A 21399-nucleotide genomic window follows, 5' to 3' on the forward strand; every position below is an offset into this window, starting at 1 on the left:
ACTGCACGGCAGCGGAGTTAAAGATCGACTGAATGTGAGTGTTCAGACAAGTCGTACGAAAGGGCGTAATCTGCACGTACGGTGCGTGGGCGTGAGATCACTCGCACATACTGCGAGGCTTGCGAAAGTAATTGTACCATTAAAGAGAGAAATCAGGTCGGGACACAAGCTGGCAGCCTTCAAGGAATACCTTCGATGATGATATACCGAATGGTGAGTTAGTGCTGTAGTTTTTGGAGGTTACTATCCAAGCGTCCGAGAATTGGAAGAATTAGAGGTGTAGAAGTAACATGTACCGTTATGGTACTGCTTGGACAAAATCGCTTTATCGAAAACTGGCAGTATAATGTATGAATGTCCCCGTTGACGTCGGATACTTAGTAGCTGATAGCGAAACCTAATTGCGATTCAGCCTCAATACAAACCGAACGGGGCCAACAGAACACACATGCTTAACATACCCATACTCTGATTTTTATTTATTTTATTCGATTATGACGGTTCCGTTGTGAGGGCCGTATAATCTAATACTCTGATTCTTGAGAAAAAAGATTGCATACTCTGATTGTTGAGCAAACAGATCACACTCATCAATGTATGTAAGTGCGTCGCTTTTCGTGCCGTATACTACAGCCATTCAGCATTCCTCGGGATTAACTTCACAGCGGCCGGCTACTCCGCCTACCGTTAGATCTTTCACTGCCGAGGAGTACAAAGTGTTAATATGTCTGCAATAATTGAAAATAGATTCACAATGAAAAGCAACCCCTTGGGAAGATGGATGCTATGACTAAATTGAACGCAGGCAGCTTAGTCAGCTTGTGATCTCCATGTTTGAGGTATATTCTCTACCACCATGGCACCCCCCAACTGGGATTCGAAGGCTCTCAGTCAAGACAGGGGGTTCAAATTAGTGTTATCTAACTATTTATTGTCAAAGTCATTCTCATTTATTAACCTGTTCCTACAAATTTTTTAAATTCATTTTGTGTCGAAGCTTTCTTCGACTTTCGTTTGGTCCTGTCTTTCGATACGTGCCGCAAAAAGCTCAACGTTGGTAGAGGAGACATCGAGGCCCGAGGGGTTTGCATCTGTCGATCGTTGAAATTTTTGTAACCGGAAATGGTACGGTACCTAATGATTTTGCATAGTACTTACCTCACACGAAACAGCTGGTCGTGTTACTTGTGGTGACAGCGTAAGGATCGGATCCATCTGGTCGGCAATCGACATGGAACCATGCCCGTTTTGCTCAGACACTGCGCACGTTCTCGTGCTTATTCTGGGTGTAGCTCCATTCCTGGACAGTGTCGCATTAACCTGGGAACTCTCGCCATGTGTCCTACGGCGAGTTGAATCACCCAGATTACCATTGCCTGCCGTTAAAATTCGTTGTGACGTTTCCGATTTGCAGTAGTATTCGTAGAATTGTTCCAACCGAATGATACACTGGCTGCAGATGGTCACCGGCAACGTATCAGCGTGGGTGATTGTTATTGGCAAACAGACCCGTATCTTCGTAAGCAATAGCTTCCGTTGCGCGTATTCACTGAACAAGGAAACCTGTAGCTCATCGTTCGAAAGGCAAATCCGGCAAATCGGTACGTTGGGAACGGACATTTTGGTCGAATAATTATTTTTATTTTGCTGCGTTGAGAACTGTCAGTTGAAATCGCACCTGCTCGACTAGTTTGAAGCTGCTCGAGTTTAGATCCATGGTTGCGTTGGAAAAATTAAATATTTTTTTGTTAATTTCTACCACAAACGAAAGAAAAGATGCATAAAAAAGTGATCAAAATATTTGTTTGCTGCATACCACCAATCTTCTCATCAAAAGGCGCACATTTCAAACGATGTTCTACTCAAACCGCTTGGCACGCTGCACCACCGAGGGTCCACGCTGCGGCTGCTCGAAACGGCATCGAACGCACTCTTAATGCACGGACAGCTTCGGTCGCACTGCTAATGACAGTTAATTGTCAATTTTACAAAAATACATACGAAAAAAGAGACTAATTACTTTTAATGGTTTAATTCGTCGAAGAAATGCTGTTTCTAGCATCACTGCCGTGCCAGTTTGAAGGTGTCTTTCGGCTGAAAATCGATGGTCAGTGGACGGTGTGAAAAGTGGCGAAAATTCCTCGACGAAAAGCTACCGCCCTGCAGTTGCATCGCGCTTCGCAGTACGCGATAAATGGTGTAATGAAAAAACGGCAAACGCTCACCCTCAAGGAATAACAATTGCCACCGACAGGCAGATGGATATGCGCCAGCTCTAGCTTTCTTGGCCGGGCGGGGTACTAGTTGTGTGCCGTTTGTGGTCAGATTCATTTGATTCATATCAAACATTAAGGGCAGTAGCTAGTTGTGTGGCCCGTTGCAGCCTGCGGGCGCTTACCAAAGTGGTGAAGGTAGTGTTTATTTATCAGCATCAGCACGGAAACGTAGGCGAAAGCAATAACAACAAACCCACCTTGTGCACCGTGCGATCCAGCACAATGTCGACCGGACTGGGGGAAAAATCGTTTGTCAACAACGACGAATTGTTCTACCTGAAGTGGAACAACTTCCAGAAAAATGTCAGCACCCAGTTCGAAAAGCTGCGTGAAGATGACGATCTGGTAGATATAACGTTCGCTTGCGAGGGCCGAATGCTTACGGCGCACAAGCTGGTACTGTTTGCCTGCAGCCCTTACTTCAAGGAACTGCTAAAGGTAGCATTCGTATGTCGAAACATTAGTTCCACGCCGAGTATCTAACACAGCCATTTTGCGAATTTTAGAAAAATCCATCCCCGCATCCGGTATTTTTCATGAACGATGTGAAGTACGATGTGCTGAAGGCCATTCTGCAGTACATGTACCTCGGGGAGGTACACATCACCAACGAAAATCTGAAGGAGTTCATCAAGACGGCTGAAGGGCTACAAATTCGAGGCCTGAGTAAAGAGAATAATGTGAGTAGGGACATATTTACCGCTGTAGAATGGGTTGCATGCACATCTTCTATCCGCAGGGTGATTTGATCATACCATCGCATCAGGACGTACTGCGTCGGGACGAAAAAAACGATCAAATGCTCGATGAGTTCTGCCGGAAGCGCGCTGGCATTGAGGAACTACAATCATCGACCGTACTGAACATTAAGCGCGTTAAAACGGTGGCAGACGGTTCGATGACAGCCAGCGGCCAGGATGGAAATGGTAAGTGCGTGTACGTGTGGCAATAGTAAGAAGGTATGAAATGCTCATTGTTTTCGCAGTGGACGTAGAACCGAAAGTGGAAATGGTCGAATACTTGGACAGTGAAGCAGGTGCCCACCAATCGCCAACGTACTGCAGTATGGAACCATACGCGGATAAAAACAATCCACGCACTGCCATGGGCCATCTTGGGGGAATCAATAACGGTATGTGTGTCGACGCGGTTGTTCCTTTCGTTCTGACTTCTAGTTCTGGGTAATGTGATTGAATGGATTGTATTGTTTTAGTAGCGGGCTTCACACAGGCCGGTCCCGCATCAGTGTCCGGAGCGGGAACCAATCAACCCGGTGGCTCCGGCGGCCACAGCCATAATGTGCACGAGTACAAATCGGAAGATGATAGCAGTTGGATGGAGAAATCGCTCGACAACATCTCCGTGAACTCGGAGCAAAGCATGAAGTACAATAGTGGTGGTGGTGGCGGCAGTGGGGGCAGCGGAGGCAGCAGTGGCAACAGTGACAAAAACAAGGGACGCAGCAGTAGAAATAGCAACCGATCCACGGATGACAAAGCGAACTGTCTAACGCCTCGCTGCTGTCCCGTGTGTTCGCGGCTCTACTCGAACGTGTCCAATCTACGACAGCACATGCGATTAATACACAACCCGACCGCCGTATGCTGTCCCATCTGCCAGAAACACTTCAACTCTGAACTTTACCTGAAGCGACACTACTCATCGATACATTCGATCAATCCCAATAGCACCGGAGACGGTGAGCTTGTCGATACAAAGCCCCCAACGTCGCAACTGCAGCAGCAGCAGCAGCAGCAGCAGCAACAACAGCAAGCACCCCCACAACAGCAACAGCAAGCTCCTCCGCCAACGCAACAACAGCAGCAGCAACAGGCCCAACAGCAGCAGCAACCTCAACAACAGCAAGCACCCGCACCGACCGCAAACACGTGGAATCCCTATCACCACCACGACGCCTCACAGCTGGTGAATCCTTTTATCAAGTAATCGTTGCAACGATAACCGGGTGCACGCCAAAAGCCATGTGCTGCCTTCCCCGCAGCTAACTGTTGCCCCACCACAACCACTACTTCTCTACTACGGGTTGACAAATCTCGCTCTTGCTGCCATGCGGAGCTATCTGTTCCTGTGTTTTGTTAGTACTGGGCGGAGGACCTGCTACGAGTGTACCTAATCCACATTGGTCACTTCTCTCACCGTCATACATACTAACTGGATGGAAAAAGTTCATACAGTAACGTGCTGAGTATAGAAATGTCACTCCACCACCAAAAAGCCAAACCGTTACACACTGTTTAGGTTAAGGAGGTGGTCATAAAATGTAAGCGGCCTGTTACAAACTCTCCTGGACATAGTTTAATGTACGTGCAATATGAGAAACATTTTTTACGTGAAAACAATCAACAATACATCGCGATCCAGTGTCACGTCAAGTAGACATGTGAAGCATACGGTGAGAGGACATTCGATCCAGGCCACAAAGGAATAACGAGAACTTCGTCGGAATGTTTGAAGAAAACGACTCACGAGAAGATTCCCTCGTTCAATCCGACCTACTAGCCAAAATGAGTTTGACAGTACTGGTGTAAAGCAGAATAGGCTCAAAACCATCACATCTACTGCACAGCAGACACGTGGTGGCAACTGTATCGATTTGTGGTCATGTAATCAAACGTGTTATTTTCATCGGTCAACTGGAACTAACAAAGATGAGCGCAATAGCGAAACGCAGTTCAAACACGATCGCCAATCGAACCAGTTAAGCATTATTGGCTGAAGGTAGCCGTGTCGCAGGATCGACTAGCAAAAGTGGAAAATAGGGGAGTTTTGCAACAGAATGCACAAAGAAGCGAATGAATGTTTCCTTTTAATTCCGTTATCCCTTTTTGGTTGATTTTAACTTTCGATAGATTGGTAAGGGTTTAAGTTATGCTTACAGTGACACGAAATTATACGTACAAAACAAAATGGGATACGTTATGAACCGTGCATAGGTTTTTAACGCTAGGTTTTACAACGCCAACTTTGCATAATTAGCTCAAATGGAGAAAAAAAGATAGCAAAAGATATCTTTTCCAAGCTAGTACCATCCAAATGCTGTTATAAAGAGTAGCAGAGTAGCAGCAGTTATTATCCACTGGATGTATCTAAACTTTAACTGGTACCATGTACTTACGCGTTCACTTGTAACGAGTACGCCCGATTTGCTAAACGATGAACGATTGTGTATGTTTTGCCTTTGCTCTGTGTCAACCTATGTTGGGATATTTTCGGGCTTTGTTTAGCAAAAGCTAGCCTAATAGTGATACATGATTAAAAACTGTTCCCAGTGGTACTGTTACTATGCTGCTACTGTGGCATGTGACATTGATTAAGCTATGCGTAATTTATAGGGCCATTCAAATAGTTTAATTCAGAGGTGTCAAAAACATGTGGGTCCATATGACGATCCTCAGATCAGATTGGTAAAGCGAGAATTTTGTCTATTGTACGGAAGAACCAAACACAGGGGTGTGATGTCGAATACTGGTACCGAATTTGACCACACGCTCGTTCTGTGTCTCGCCTGCGATCGTGCATCCCATGGACAGGACTGACCCAACCCAAGAAAGGCAAGCCAAGTCGGCTAATCGGTGGTAAAACCAAATAACACAAGAAGAGAGATAAAACATATGAAAAAGGGGAATGCAAAGAACGTACATGAAAACAATCTGTCCTATAGTGTAAACGTGTAGTAGAGATTCGGTATAAGCAACATCACGTACGTCGCAAAAGGAAACAATAATATACGTACAAATGTAAAACCCTAGGCGAATGCTTTCAGTTGAGTTTCCAAATCGGTTGCAATTGTGAAAAAGGGGTGAGGGCACAGGGTGCAGAACGGATGAACCGGAAGAAGTAATGCATCTCGTAAAATCATGTTTAATCTGTTGCTTCCGTAATTTATGTTACATACCGTACTACTCACCCACATTTTAGCCTGATTATTGTACATACATACATATAGAGTATTGATATAACAGTAACAATTATCGGTAATGATGACGTTGAATTGGGCGTATAAATAAAGCAAAGGTGAAAACAGTGTAAAACGTTCTGCTTCTATGCGTAGTGTAAGATTAAGTAGATACTCAACATCGGATGATTTAGTTGCCAGAATACGGCCGCGGATGCAGTTATATGTGTCGTTAAATAACTGAGTAGAAAAAAGTGTAGCAGCGTGTATTCCAAACGGTTTGACACCATCATGTATCGGTTGATATTTAACGTATGAAAACTGGAGTAGCTCCTTCTGGAGATATGGATGCTGCTGGGTCTTATATACCTATTGTGTACGGTACTCTACAATGGGGTCGGATCCGAAACCTCTTTAAAGTTCTATAGGTACTCGAACTCAACTTCTATTCCGTTGCGTCCAATTATGTGCCTCGTATATCAATGCTTGGGGATGGACTAGTCCCAAGGTTGTTGTATTGGCAAACGACGTCTCACTACAGTACGAAGTTTAAAAGACTACTGCATCATACCAAGACTGCAATCGACCATGTCGAACATCGGTAAATTTGATCTCGAGCGTAATAGGAATCTAGAATCATAAATCGGATTTAATTGTTTAAACAGCAAAAATTAGACTTGTTTCAACTTATATTTATTCTTTCTAATTGTGTTACGTGGTAAATCTCTCCCTAGCGACCAGCTGCGTGTGTCTGGAGGACGGTGGATATTTTTAATGCATTATTATTTTAGACTTAATCTTCGCTTCTCTTCTCCTAATGATGTGATCTGTAGTTATTGCTAACCTCCTGAGGCTGTTCCATCCATTCCGACCGTCAGAAGATGCGACCCTAAAAGAAGATATTTGCCTCCCAAGCATTTGCTTAGTAAAGAAAACGTGCACTAAATAATACATGTACAATTCGCCTTTACATCAATTAATTCCTTTTCTTTTCGTCGTGTCGCCCAAACATACGGTCAGTCCCGGTTTGCTGTTGAACCATGTTATCGCTGCATTACCGACTGTATATTGTTTCGATGGGCCCCAAACCTAAATTCCAACTCTATACCTATTTGGCGCCAGAAAGTGATAGTGTGCGATAGGTTTGTGGTCCCTACCAATCTCCTGCACGACGAGCGTCAAGTTTAACGATGATACACCCTAACCTGTCTCCAATACGTACGAAACATGTACGTATATGTCCTGACTTATACACGCCGTTACTGTTGACTATGATGCTAAATGGTTGACAAATAAATTTGACATCGATTCCCTGGTTGAATATGTGTTACATGAATGTCGTGTCTCTAAGAAGTTGGCAACCTGCATATCCTAGTACGGGCGTTGTCGTTGATCATTCCGGTTGTTTCTGTCACTGCAATGATAAATGAAATTGTTCCAAAAAATTTACCACATATTAATGGCGCGGCTCATATACCATCGCTAACATGTGTAAAACTTACTTTCCCCGCATCGCTCCGCCACCGTAACCTCCTCCACTGCCCCCATTGTCGCGTCCTCCGCGATTCGCGCCGCCGTATCCACGATCCTGGCCGCCGGCACCGCCACCCCGTCCCCCTCCGAACGAACCGCGATCTCGGCCACCTCCCGCTCCACCGCCATTCCGATTACCACCACCTCCATACCCTCCGCGACTGCCACCATCGGAGCCACTGCCGGCCCCATCACCCTTCGGCGCCTTGCAGCGGTTACATTCATTGCGCCAAGCAAAGTTTTTGTTGTTACATTCGCCACAATTCCAGTCACCTTCGCGATCCTGTCCACCGCCGCTTCCGCCGCCACCTCCACCGCCGAATCCACCACGTGCTCCTCCACCCATTCCACCACCAGGTGGAGGTCTTGATCTGCTGTCATCTCGATCTCCACCGCCACGGTTGAAGCCACCACGATCGCCACCTCCACTCGATCCACCGCGATCACTACCGCCCATCCGGCTGCCCCCGCCATATCCACCACCTCCAGCTCCTCCTTTGTTGAAGCCACCCCGGCTGCCACCCTTGTTCTGCCAGTTGCTAAAACGTTGCGCAAGCGTCACCTTCACAATCGCCCCGTTAAATTCCTTGTTATCGAACCATCCGATGGCGGACTGTGCGGCACTAGCATCGTCATAGGTGACAGTGGCTTCACCCTTCATATTGCCCGTTTCTTTATCCTTGTACATCCAGATTTTGGGCTTCTGCGTACGCTTGTCACGCTGTTGTAGATCATTACAGGAAGAGGTAAGTAAAGGGTGGACAACCAAAAGGGGACAAATAAATACACACGTACCTTTATCACACCAATTGATCCGAAACGTTCGGCAATTTCCTCTTCCGTAGTTTCCGGTGTCATTCCTTGGATAAAGATTGTATCCTCCTGTGTGATCATTTCACCCTCGCCTACACAGTGACGATAACGAGCGGTCCCGTGTTCGCCGTTCGACGAAAATTGGGGGGAAAATCAACGTCGGAAAATATTCCGATCGAGTCGAGTGTATCGTGAGAAAAATAGATAAGAAAAAACGCAAAGACATATATGAGCGATCGTCGATTAGCGGACAACAGGATCGATTACGGTATGGTTAATTTAAATTAAAATAGTACGCCTCGTTATGCTGTTGTTTTGTGTTTTACGCTTTACGTTATTATGACCCTTTAAGGACGATCTCAAAGAAGATATATATATATATATATATATATATATATATATATATATATATATATATTATAGCTGATGTACTACACTGGTTCCAAATCGGTATAGACCTTTTCTTCTCCGTCTTGATTTATGAAACAGCTCCTTTGAACTGAGTACATTACACGGCGACGTAAACCATCATTGTAAAGATAATATTTTGTCCACTGTTTCACATTTAAGACTTCACAGTCTTCACAGAAGACTTCACAATACACATGCGATGTATCTTACGCTGTGGTGTTGTACTTCTTGTGGCAATTGTTTTGCTAGTTCTCAACCTTTGACCGGCACACATGCCGGTCATCATTTCATACGGTGTTTACTCATAAAGCACTTATAGGACCTTTTTATACGCTCGGTATAGTAATAGTGTACGATTCAAACAGTTAACTCTTGCATATATCATCATCGTACCATTTCACAGAATTCCAACACGATTTCGAAGCGATATTCTTTATACAGAAATCATATCACATTATGCGTTCGATAATGGAAGCTAAAAACTAACGATATAATATATTTTTTTAGAAGAAACTCTTCTCTTGTACTACGGTTCCCCAGGAGGTGCTGTGTAGGCTTACGTTATTGTTCGTCTACAAAGAATAATAACAACTTCATGCAATGTATGAATAAAAAACGAACTTTCCGATCGAGAAAGAACAATAAATAGCAGTAATAATGTAAAGTACATTCGACAACTGTGTTGTGTGCATACGACTACACGAAAACAGAGGCAATTCTAACTTAATAACCAAGTTAATTTGCTGCATAATGCAATTGAATTTGCGGTTTTAACCAAACAAAAAGAAAGAAATGTCGTTACTAAAAAACCTAACACATTAATTTCGCCCCTGTGGCGAATAACCTCGGGAAGACGAGTAATAAAATTTAAACTTTGCTTTGTTTAATAAAAAAAAACAAATAAAATACGAATCATGTGTTCACAAACCGTGTTACAAAACGTTCAAATCTTATAAAACCAACTAATGACAAATGATGCAGCAAAATGAGAAATTGCTGTATAACTTGAACAAATAATGAGACCACATATACGGATTTGAGCCAAAACTTGAGAAGCTTACGGGAACATCTAAATTGAAAATTGTGTCTTTTCTTCAGCAAGTTGAATCCTTAGCCTCCCTCTTTTTATGAAGCTTTTCTTTGTTAATCTTGTTTTAAAATTATTTCGATCTGTCTCTTTGTCGCTCTCTCTCTCTCTGCTATTGCATGTACTTTTTACGGTTCAATATACTAGTAGCAGCTGAAGATGTATTTACTATATAAAATAATAGAACAGTGAAAAAATAATATTTTCACCGAACAGTCGCTCGGTGTTTACCTTTGTTATAACCACCCTTGTTGCCGCCGCCACTGCTATAACACATGAAACCAAACACCATTTTCGTTACATATTTGTTGTTGATCGCACGGACACGCACATACACAGTAGAGTAGAAGTAGTACCAGTAGTAGTAGTAGTAGTAGTAGTAGATAGTGGTAATAGAGAAGTAATGGTTGAGGTAGAAGTAGATGTAGAAATAGGTTGCACACAATTTTAAATGGGTTCAGTTCAGAAACAAATGGTATCTTGTTGTTCGATTCGAACCGAACAACACTAGTGTCATGGAGTATGTATCGCATAAGGATAAGAATATGATTCAATTAGCGTTACACTAAATTATATGTTTCTTTTTCTGCTCGGCGTAGAAAGAGTAACATTTGGGCATAGAGATGTACAAAACAAAATTAAGACGTATATTGCCAGTACTGGAAAGCCGTTGTAAATGTTCTGTACAAAATTGAGATTGGAATGCATAGGGCGACACCAGCGGGCGAGTATCGCCTAGTCTTATTTGTAGACCATGTGCAACATGCGACACATGTAGAAGTAGTTCAACAAAAAGTTTATTAACAAGGAGACAATGTATTGGTAAGAATTATTTCTGATTGAATTATAACAAGGTGTGATTGGATTGTCTGGCCAATAGTTGTGACAATAACCATGGACGAGATTCGTTCATACATCGGAATAAACCACTTTAGGTGAGACTTTGCTAATATACACTAAATGCAGTTCTTCATTGTACTATTGTTTCGATGCATACATATCTTGGACGCTGGATTTACTTTTGTTTAGTTCGGTCGGTAACGAGAGTCAGATAAAAAAGAGAAGGATATCTTACATGGAGATACGAAGGGATATAGTATTGTGGGACAAAGATCGTTTACAACCTACAGGCTCTACTGTCGATGCTCACCTGTATCCGCCGGTTTGGTTACCACCTCTTCTGTCGTAGCTGTTTCCGCCACGATTGCCACCACCGTAGCCACCACTATCGCCACGACCTCCGCCACCGTTATAATCTGAAAATCGCAATGAGATAAATATAGAACACATAATCATGGGCGTTTGGTATGTTTGTCGAAAATGCTTTCTACCATTCGGTTGTTCTTAAACCATCTAATGATAATTGCCTCACTCTATACCTCTTCTTGCCCTGGTCTGGTCCTTAACAAACAAACATTAAATCTTGTATGTCCTTGAACTGCTTAGCTTTCGTCTCACACTATCGCTTATGCTCTCCCTCTCGTTCTCGTAAGCACCGGGCCGTCACACGTTTTCCAGTAAAACCTGTACGCTATAGAAAACGAATGTGGGACTTACCACTTTGGCCACCGTATCCACCGCCAACAGAACCGGAACTCTGCTGTCCGTAGCTGCCGGTACCCCCACCACCAAACTTGCTCATCGGGGGAGGCTGACTGTAGCTCTGATTAATCGGTGGTGGAGGAACGCTATACGGAGCAGCACCCCCAAAATCCTTACTGGCGTATCCACCGTATTCTGTCGCAAACAAATGGAAAGAATAAACAATAAATCAGCGTATGGCAGGCGAGCATTGGCCCGAGTGCGAAAAAGAACGCAGTTAAAATTCATCAGTGGTACGAAAAACCGAAGCAACATTTGAGGTAGAGCATGCTTCAACATATTCAAGATGGACGACACCATCTCTCCTTCAATGAAAGCAGGAGTTTCTTGGATGATAACCGACAATTTATGTCGCTGTAACTAGCTGTGTACACTTCTTTATACTTACGGTCAGCCATAGCAATGCGGGTTTGTCCGATATTTTGCTAAATGCAAGTTCTTTTACACTGAAAACTGCACCGCGTTGTTGTTATCTGCTCAGGTTTGCTTTTTTATTTGAGCGCTTTAATTTTTCACGTCAGGCTGATACCTTGTGGTCTCATGAACACACGCACACAAACGCAACTGAACACTTTTGACATTTGAACGTGTGGCGTAGAGGATTGGCGTTTATGAACACGTTTTATTCTAGCTATTCCTGCAAAACATTATAATAAGCCATTTTTTGTAGAAATTTAATTATATTGCAATTAACTGAACTCATAAATATAGGAAAGAAACACATGCAGGCGTTCATTCACAACATACGCACGGATTACACCACAGAACGACTGTCGATCCGACAACGTTCTACACCACACTGCCCCCGATCGCCGACACACCTTGTATGTTTACATTGTCAATCGCAGCAAAACAGCGTTGTGCTGTCAACAAAAGTAGCCAAATTGTGGCGAACCAATTTAGAATAGTACAATTTTGGGTCTTCTGGTTAGAAAGGCAGCTCAACGCTCAATCGATTAGTTAAGTGCAAAACGTAGGGTGCGTCCAATGTCGGTGTTTGTCGTTTTGAATGTGTGTTTTTAAGTTGTGTGTATGTTCTTTCCCTTCCAATAAACACGCTATCCCGTAAGATTAAAGTGTCCAGCGTTGTTTTGTATATTAAATGTGCTTATAGTACCCCATTACGGTAGCTCTAACTCTCCATCATTTGCCCAGTGTCCGTACTAATTTGGTCCGCGTAAGAGCATATTTAGTTAGGCATGGCGTCATGCTTCCGCTATACACACGCAATCACTGCCAGGTATGTATTGTGCTCTGTTACAAAAACAATGGCCCAGCACCATGTTTGGCCTCTGACCAAATCGTAAGCACAAATTAAGGCCAACTGTTGTGATGGATGATTACAACGATGTGCGGTAGTACAACGCCCTTTCCCATCTATTTGACCGACCGTGGATGTGTTAAACCACCAAAAGTTTTGTTTATGCGCTTCTATTTTTTCTATCATTTGATTGCAATCGTTTAACATCAGTCACATCGTTTATTTGCTCTATAGAATTCCATTATCGTTAAGAACACGTGGAGAAATCGATCTGGAGGAGGCCAAACTGCAGCATGAAAGTTATGTGAAAATGCTACGTGATCTGGGACTGGATGTGATAGAACTGCCACCGGATGAAAATCTACCTGAATGTCCGTTCGTCGAAGACTGTGCCGTAGTTTGTAATGGAATAGCATTAATTTGTCGACCCGGCGATCCTCATCGGATGCAGGAAGTTAGTATACCTTTGTTTCTTTTCACAACTTAACAATCCCTTTCAATAATGGAGTGATTTGCTAATTGCGTTCATAAATTGCAGGTCGAGGCAGTACGGGCTGTACTAAAGAAGGAACTGGATCTTCCCTTAGCCGAAATAGCCGATCCGAACGCTAGGCTGGACGGGGGCGATGTACTCTTTACTGGGCGAGAATTTTTCGTTGGTCTCAGTAAGTGGACCAACGAAGCGGGTGCTCGTGCAGTAGCGGCCGCCTTTCCCGAGTATCCTTGCGTGCCGATAAAGGTAGCGTTTGCAATGCTGTAACACGCTTGATTGTACACTCTTCATTTACTATGATCAGTGCTGTATGTGTTTCTGATACTCACCTTGTTTTTTTTTTACATTTAATTCGTATAACTGATCTCTAGCTAACCCAAATATGTCCAATGATTGTGTAATCATTAGTGTAAATATGTCAGCCCATCATCATTGTTGGCACTAGTGCTTACATCTTCATTTATATCATTGTGTAGATTTGCTAAAAAAACGCATACCGCTAACGTGCTCTTAGATGAATTTCCGTTTCCGTCTCGAACCTGTCGAATAGTCCGTTTACGATTAGATTTAGCAATCATTACCATTATTGCCCCCGGACAAAAGTCTACAAACGAACATACATATGTATACGATAATGATAAGTTGTGGAACGCTGCTTTATTACCTTTGTTATTTCACCTTTTTTTATTAAACTTTCCTTCTCTCACAATCACTTCTCTTTCTCTTTTTCTCTCTTTGCCAACATCTCCACCATTCTTCTGATCCTTTTTAACACTGTCCCCTTGCTTCCCAACTGATTCGTTGTATGCAATCTCTACGGCATCGAATGCACTGTGTGCACCCACTGTATCATAGGTAGAAGACGTAGACGATGTGGTGAATCCTATTACGTTGGATTTAGTCAGTGGAGTGATTCAGGTTGATAAGAAACATTATGCTACCGTGTGTTCGAAAGACACAAAAAGATAAAAGCATTTTTTTTTGTTTATTTAAACTTTATTAAGAATGTTCATTTGAAAAAAAAGCAGCATTATAGAGCATAACATTCGTACCGAATTCGCTTACTATTGTATGTTATTTATGTTAACACGACGAATCGCACGTTCGCTTTATTTGTTTTGTCGTAATGATCAGTTTGAGTGAAAATTGATCGCTTAAGTCACGTTTCAAAGTTATCTACTATCATTGACACCGATGTTTGAAACATTTTTTGAAATTTGCGTGAACTTACCGACGTATGAAACAAATCCAAAATTGATCTGTACACTTTTATTATTCTGCATTGTTGCTTCTATCTACCACTCTTGGGTAGGCTTGTAATTGTGTATTTATTTTGTTGAGTTCCGTATTACTATCACGTTTCTTAATGACACGCGTATTTCATATGCTTCAATTGATTACACAAATGTGCATGATGTTTATTTTAGGGTGTTTTTTTTTAAATCTAGCATTCAGTAATGCCATTTTTTCATATTTCTTTACGAGCACATGCTGATCCATTGGCATGGTAAAAACGTAGCCCGCCAACCAGTATGTGTAACAGAAACTTGTTTGGAATATGTTTATGTCTTCCTAAAGTTTAAGCATTACACCACAGCTTGGTCTGCTTATCGATAATTCTATACTTGCTTGTTCCATTTATGACTGATGGTCAGATGCTAAAAGTTATGTTCTTCTCTCAATTTCCTCCAGGTCTCCGAACACCATCATCTCAAGTATTATGTGTCCATGGGTGGGCCCGACGTTCTCTGTGTGAGCCGCAGCAAGGAATCGCAAGAGATCTTGAAACGGATCGAAAGAGAAGCCACTTTTACATACCACACGCTGACACTGCAGGAAGAGGCAGCTGCTAATGTGCTGTACATCAACGGCACGCTTGTCACAAGATCCGTCGATGAAATTCCAATATCAACGCAGGTAGGCTCGAGAATGTAACCATTTTTTGCACTTACTTAATGATGACTTATGGTATCACAATCTTCCCAGATTTTATCGCAGAAAATCGACAATCCACGCCAGATGCTGTACATGTCCGAACTGGGCAAGTTTTCCAACGGGCTTACTGCTTGCTCCATTTTGGTGAAACGTTCCAAGCACATTAAAAGTCTGTAAGCGTTATATCGACACACTCCCATACGCGATTATGTTACATTCTGCTTATTTGTTATTTAACTTATTTTGACCTGTGCATTCTCAAAAGAAACCTTCTTTTCGTGTAGCTATTCTTCAAGCAACCGAGGAACCTAGCGAGAAACGATTATTGTATCGGACTGTAGTTGGGATCCTTAAAAATTTATAGTTCTTATTATTTATTTTTTTATGTAACTTTTTCTGCTAAGCTCATGCGTCTCTGGCAACGCATGTAACATTATTAAAAGCACTAGGATTATATTTCAAATCGAAACGTTTTCGTACCGGCAACGAATATTTTGGTACCACATTTCGTTAATTATAAATGTCACCTTTTCACGCTCGGACGATATTTCGTAATTCCAGTTTCAACGCACATATTTGCTTGGTATGCTATCGTGTAGGCAACGGAAAACAGAAACATCTGCGCATAACATCCGTCGATACTAGTCACCTAAATGGGCATTATAACCACATTGTGACCATTAACTCCAACTCACGATACAGCGCTTTCGATGCTTGTTTTGCATTTCTCCCGCTGATAACACCCTCAAATCAATCTCTACAAAAATCCTACTCTAAAAACAAATCGATATTTTTCTCTCTTACTTCTTGGTAGTGGAGTGTTGGTTAGTTTGAAACTTTACATTCGTGATATACAGACTCCCGACAAATAAGCAAAAGTATAAAGAACGATATTTACAGTGTTAGAATTTAGTTTCTAAAAATCATTAAATCCAACAAAACGCTAAAATTCTTCTCTAATATACCTGTCCGTTACATACCAATTTCAATCTTTTGGCAAATTAATAAAGATGATTGTAGCTTCTTCATAAGCACTTTTGAAGTTTAGTGCAAATATTGAAAGAAAATAAAACCGCCATGCCGTAAAGTTCAACCTCCAAGCAGGATACCACTTCTGAATTCTTACATTAAAATATGCAGCCTATTTGTCTCCAACGAAACATAATCAAGCATTAGTTTCAGATTTAGGTATATGTTAGGTGTACGTGTACCAGTTACTTTAGCTGATTTATCTTTTAACAAGTAGTAAAAGATGGTAAAAATATTTTCAATTTTTCTATCGTCAATATTCCAATCGTCTGCATTTATGCTCTTGTTGATCGAACACTGTATTGCTGGGACCACGGTGTTTTTTGATCACTTCTGGTCGTTTCTTTTTAATTTAAAGTGATTTTACGTGATAATCTTTACGTAGGTCAACCACTTGGTTGTGGCATAACTTTGACGCTGTTGTATGTATGAAACAGTTTTGCATATTCACACGCTTAAGTTTTTAGCGGGTCGGTTAACTCAACTGTACTTGAACATTAGATAGCGTTCGTTCTTTTAGTGGAATTTGCCCGATCTACAAACGGTCTCGATTTTATCAGTGTTCCATCGATGAGCTTACTCACTGCAAGTGCATTGTTCGCATCGTCAGTCCGTCGGAATGAAACGGTACCGAATAATTCTTTCTCTGGATACCATACAAAATCAATCTCGCCGTACGATGCGAATGATTCATAGATTGTCTGCTCATCGGTCGCTGGAAGAGAGGACGGTACGGAACCGAAGAAGGAAGGGAGGAGTACATGTCATATTTAGTTTTCACCAAGCACGCACGACTTCTGGCGACTCGATACCCGCTCGCGAGCACAGTGGTGCAAAAAAAATCATGTTATTTATATACTTACGTTGTCTTACAGTAAAGTAAACTGTATATCCCTCTCGGTTCGCTGGTTTATCCACGTTGAAAGCCACCCGCAGACGACGTCCCGATATTTTAACGTTGTTCATTTCCAATGCTTTAAACGCATGCTCGCGATTGGTGTAATCGAAATATATCTCGCCGTGTCGTTTATAACGAGCAAAATCGGCATTCGCCAACCGGCCGAAACGAGCGAACATTTCTTCGATTTCTCTTTCGGTCACCAGGCAACTAATGTTTCCAACATATACACTGTGCTTCAGATGGCCTGGATGGTAGTGTCCAATGTAGTACATATCCTTTTCGTTGCAATAGCTCCGTCTCACTGGCGATGATCTAGATTCCCTCGACGGTGTCCTTGTTCGGCGGCGCTTATGGCGGGAGCTTTGAGGAGATGGCGACCGGGATACGCGCGACCATCGTAACGGTGATCGGGTTCGGGATCGTGTCAAACGGCGGGAACGGCGTGAACGTGAGCGCGAACGTACATATCTACCAGACGTCCGGGATCGTGAGCGTGATCGAGATGGTGCACGATACGGTGAACGAGACCGCGATAAAGACCGTTGATTGTACCGCCTTGGGGGTGGTGAAGGGGAGGCATCGAACGAGTTTCCTGCGTAGTTGAAGTCATCTGGCATCCTGAAGCGTCGCTTCGCTTCCAGCTGTATCTGTATTTCCCGTTGCTCGCGGTTTAACCCTGCCAGAAGATCCCGTAAAGCATCCACCCGTGATCCTTTACGATAGTCAAACCGTTGCCGCAGGGAATCCAACTCTTGTGTAATAGCAATTTTTTCCACCCGTATTTGCATATACCGTTCGTGAGCCAAACGATCTGAAGGCGAAACAGAACGCATCTGTTCTGACATTACCGTACTATCACCCGGGTAGGTGGTAATGTTTCCTACCGTCGTTGTATGGGTGCTAATCCGTTGACTGCCGGACGAACTTTCCGTTCGAATGGGTGACATGCGATGACTGCTGCCGCTACCACTGCCACGGTTGCTCTGCTCCGATTTGGTGCTGCTGGTTGGTTCCTTGTTTTTCTCTTCCGATGATTTAATCCGCTTGGTGCTAGTAGATGGTAACAAAGCCTTAACGTTTGCTTCGTCTTTTTCCAACTGTTGAAGCCGCCGCTTGATATCCTGCTCCTTTTCCTTGATATAACGTTCCATTTCCTCGAGACTGTTAAGCTGATCCTTGCATTCTGATTTGATAATGCGCTTTTCTGCAATTACATTTCGAAGATCCTCTCCCTTTATGTCTGGTGGTGGGGCACTGCTTGTCGACGCCTTGGGTGATTCACATGGCTCATTGATGATTTCCACTATCAAGGGTTCTGGCTGCCTTTTGCTCACTGGTGCAATAATCGGTTGTGGGGCTGGTGGTTCCTGTTCCTCTGTCTCCTTTCTAGCAAATACATCCGACAACAGTACCCGCGGTCGTTGATCCTTAGAATCCTCCTCTACGCTCGAAATGGATTGGGTACTCAAATTTATGCCGACTATTTTCTTTCGTCCTTTCTGTTTCACTACATCTTTCATCCCTGTAATTGGGGGTTTACAATTAACTCGAGTACCATAAGAAACCAGGGTTAAGCTTTAAAAACGGAGGCACTAAAACATCCATTTGTAGCAGGGAAGAAGATTGCTGCGGGTTATAGTTTGTCAACTTACAGAACACATCAATCGGGTAACGTTCAATAGTGGTAATCTCGCAGGCTCTTTGTGCTCCTTTTATGTCCCGAAAGATGATGATGAATTCGTTTCTACCTGTTTTCTCGGCAAAATATAAACCTCCACATCTAATAAATCCACGTGCGACTTGCGCCACACTAAGATTTTCGTCTATCAGATCCATTGAAAATGATAATTATTATTTAATATTTTTACAACATTTTATGCGAATAATACATCCAATGTTAGGGATAACTGGGTTTGAGGCATTAATTATCAATTTTATCACATAATGATGTAGCGAAAAAATATGCATATATATATACATACATCTAAAACTAATTTACATTTTTTGTTTGTTACATACCTGAATCTACTGTTACCATAACAGCTTCCACGCAGTCTAATCTGGGACTTTCTGCAGCGATGTGTTTGAAGATTAGATCCCCACTAAACTTACCCTTCAACCTTATCGCTCGGTATGCTTCCAAATAATTGGCAAAACTGACGAACACTTTCCACGTGTTCGGATCGAATTTGCTCGGTTCATGGCGCATAGCAAGTACAGCACCGGCGCGATTGAAATAGCTTTTCAGCTGTCCCAACGTTGTGCTTTTGGGACAGTTGTAAAGCACCACTGCAAATGAAGACAGTTATGATTAATCGTACAATTTGTTCAGTAGGGAATTCGGGAATTTACCTTCAAAACTGTACTTCTGTGGATTAGGGTTGTGGTAGCGTGGATCAAACCCGGTCTTGAAAGTAATGTTATCCTTTTTTTCTTGCTCTTCTTTCGCTTCAATTTCCTGCAGATAGTTACCCTTAGGTGTACTGGTAAGCTTGCCTTTGGTGGCTCTTTGAAACATTGGCAAATTGGAAGAAAACCTTACAAACTCTTTTTGGCTCACGGGCACAATGGAAACTGTAATGCCAGCTATGTTATCGATTTGACACGCGTCGTTCATGTTGATATGATGACTAAAATGCACGATCGTCGGTCCATTGTTGCGAACTTTCTTCTCGACGTACAGCACGTTTCCAATGTCTGAAAATGCCTGTACTATTTCGTCGTACAGTACAACTAGTGAAACAAAAGCAAATGTAATGATAAAACGATCAAAACAACCGTTTGGCAATTGGATCGATATCTCACAGTTCGGTACAAAGTTAATCAGGACAGATTGATTTTTGATCGGATGAAGCGCCTCTCCGGGAATCATGGTGAAAAGCGTACAATTGATATCGGACAATACCACTTGTCGGCAGAAGCAGTTTAGAGCTCGCTGCTGGGATTCTTCGTCCAGATAGTTGATCATGTAAACTTTCGAAAACAGCGCGTTCAGACAGATACCCTTCTCGATGCTTCGGATGGGACCGAACTTTTGAAAGTAAATTACCACATCCTCGTCATACACTTCTCGTGGAATATTTTCGACTTTGACTGAAAGATAAGAATGCTGTGCATTAGCATCTGACTTTGTAGGAAGAGCGCATTGTTCGGCAATCAGTTACCCGCCGTCTTATTGTCTGTTTGGAACCGAAGTTTTCCAAATCGAACATCGCGTCGATATACGAGCAGCGGACTATAGTCTTCCTCATACTCCTGCTGATCCAGTGATGGTGCGAAATCATCGCAGGATTCGTTTTGGTTGAACTGAGCCAACAAATCATCGTCGGCGTTGTCATCATTGTACTGATGGTCCCGAAAATCGTCATCTTGATCCATCATATTCTGCTGCTGGTCGTTCCGGATTGATTGATGGTTAGCAAAGTACTGCTGCTTCGCACGCAGCAGCTCATTGTAAACACGAGGAGTTTTATAACTATCCAAATCTTCCAGCCGCACCCGTACATCCTCGTCGAGAACTTTCACCGATACCTGGTGCTGGTTTAGCGTCGAGTTGTCCAGTTTGCGATGCGCTGCGTGAGCAGCGGATCGTTCCGAAAACCCGACGAATGCATAGTGATTGGTGGGTATTTGTACTGTCTCGACATTTCCGTACCTGCAGCATGCTTCGAACAGATCCTCTTCGCTTGTATCTGGGGGGAAATGCAAACGGAGAAGCTGCATAGTTGCACAGAGATGCACCGTCGCTAGCCGGATGTACCGCATTCACTTACCGGAAGATGTGTTATGTATGACTATTGTATAGCCGGCCAGAAACTTGCGATCGTCGTTGGACATCATAACACTCAATCGATGCGACTGAAAGAGCGTTTGGTCCAAGTTGCAAGCTTCCGCGGCTTGAGCTTCATTTTCGAACAACACGAAGGCAATCTTGGTCCGGCAATCGTTGCGATTTTCACGCATGAACGTGGAACCGACCACATTGCCCGATGATTTTAGCAAACTGTGCAACTCCGCTAGCGAGGTTTGCTTGGGAATATTAGAAATGTAAACCACTTCGTTCGGGTTCATCACGGTAAAACTGGGGGTAAAACTGGCGACTTGTAGCTTGATGTTATTTGCTACAGAAATGACAGACCCAA

At 42.9% G+C, this 21399-nt stretch overlaps 5 protein-coding genes across 8 annotated transcripts; 2 read left to right on the plus strand and 3 right to left on the minus strand.

Moving 5' to 3' along the window:
- Window positions 1–921: 921 nt before the first annotated feature.
- Window positions 922–1620, minus strand: LOC128299491 (uncharacterized). The gene is made up of 2 exons (XM_053035478.1): window positions 1159–1620; window positions 922–1091 (listed from the first exon to the last, which is right to left on the minus strand). Exons 1-2 carry the CDS (start codon window positions 1618–1620, stop codon window positions 954–956), a joined length of 600 nt encoding a protein of 199 aa, XP_052891438.1. The 3' UTR covers window positions 922–953.
- Window positions 1621–2087: 467 nt separating this feature from the next.
- On the plus strand, window positions 2088–6317 carry LOC128299489 (transcription factor GAGA-like). Its single transcript, XM_053035474.1, has 5 exons — window positions 2088–2714; window positions 2783–2956; window positions 3016–3202; window positions 3262–3408; window positions 3490–6317. The coding sequence occupies exons 1-5, from the start codon at window positions 2499–2501 to the stop codon at window positions 4221–4223; spliced, it is 1458 nt and encodes a 485-aa protein (XP_052891434.1). The 5' UTR covers window positions 2088–2498; the 3' UTR covers window positions 4224–6317.
- Window positions 6318–6873: 556 nt separating this feature from the next.
- On the minus strand, window positions 6874–12168 carry LOC128299490 (RNA-binding protein cabeza). Of its 3 annotated transcripts, none has more exons than XM_053035476.1 (7): window positions 12027–12168; window positions 11594–11773; window positions 11187–11292; window positions 10268–10299; window positions 8521–8630; window positions 7695–8446; window positions 6874–7606 (listed from the first exon to the last, which is right to left on the minus strand). In XM_053035476.1, the coding sequence occupies exons 1-7, from the start codon at window positions 12034–12036 to the stop codon at window positions 7564–7566; spliced, it is 1233 nt and encodes a 410-aa protein (XP_052891436.1). In that variant the 5' UTR covers window positions 12037–12168; the 3' UTR covers window positions 6874–7563. The 3 variants fall into 3 exon arrangements, with proteins under 3 accessions (XP_052891436.1, XP_052891435.1, XP_052891437.1); XM_053035475.1 differs by having other exon boundaries at window positions 10268–10302; XM_053035477.1 differs by lacking the exon at window positions 11594–11773 and having other exon boundaries at window positions 10268–10302; window positions 12027–12138.
- A 368-nt stretch (window positions 12169–12536) lies between these two features.
- On the plus strand, window positions 12537–15511 carry LOC128310362 (N(G),N(G)-dimethylarginine dimethylaminohydrolase 1). 2 transcript variants are annotated; one of them, XM_053046985.1, is made up of 5 exons: window positions 12537–12878; window positions 13134–13353; window positions 13438–13638; window positions 15085–15309; window positions 15379–15511. In XM_053046985.1, exons 1-5 carry the CDS (start codon window positions 12838–12840, stop codon window positions 15502–15504), a joined length of 813 nt encoding a protein of 270 aa, XP_052902945.1. In that variant the 5' UTR covers window positions 12537–12837; the 3' UTR covers window positions 15505–15511. The 2 variants fall into 2 exon arrangements, with proteins under 2 accessions (XP_052902945.1, XP_052902946.1); XM_053046986.1 differs by having other exon boundaries at window positions 12546–12616.
- An 837-nt stretch (window positions 15512–16348) lies between these two features.
- LOC128310361 (uncharacterized) lies at window positions 16349–21343 on the minus strand. The gene is made up of 8 exons (XM_053046984.1): window positions 21031–21343; window positions 20422–20949; window positions 20063–20350; window positions 19610–19990; window positions 19277–19546; window positions 18910–19080; window positions 17220–18779; window positions 16349–17071 (listed from the first exon to the last, which is right to left on the minus strand). The coding sequence occupies exons 1-8, from the start codon at window positions 21326–21328 to the stop codon at window positions 16854–16856; spliced, it is 3714 nt and encodes a 1237-aa protein (XP_052902944.1). The 5' UTR covers window positions 21329–21343; the 3' UTR covers window positions 16349–16853.
- Between the last annotated feature and the right edge of the window lie 56 nt (window positions 21344–21399).

The sequence above is a fragment of the Anopheles moucheti genome, chromosome 2 (genome assembly GCF_943734755.1).
Source record: "Anopheles moucheti chromosome 2, idAnoMoucSN_F20_07, whole genome shotgun sequence".
NCBI lineage: Eukaryota > Metazoa > Arthropoda > Insecta > Diptera > Culicidae > Anopheles > Anopheles moucheti.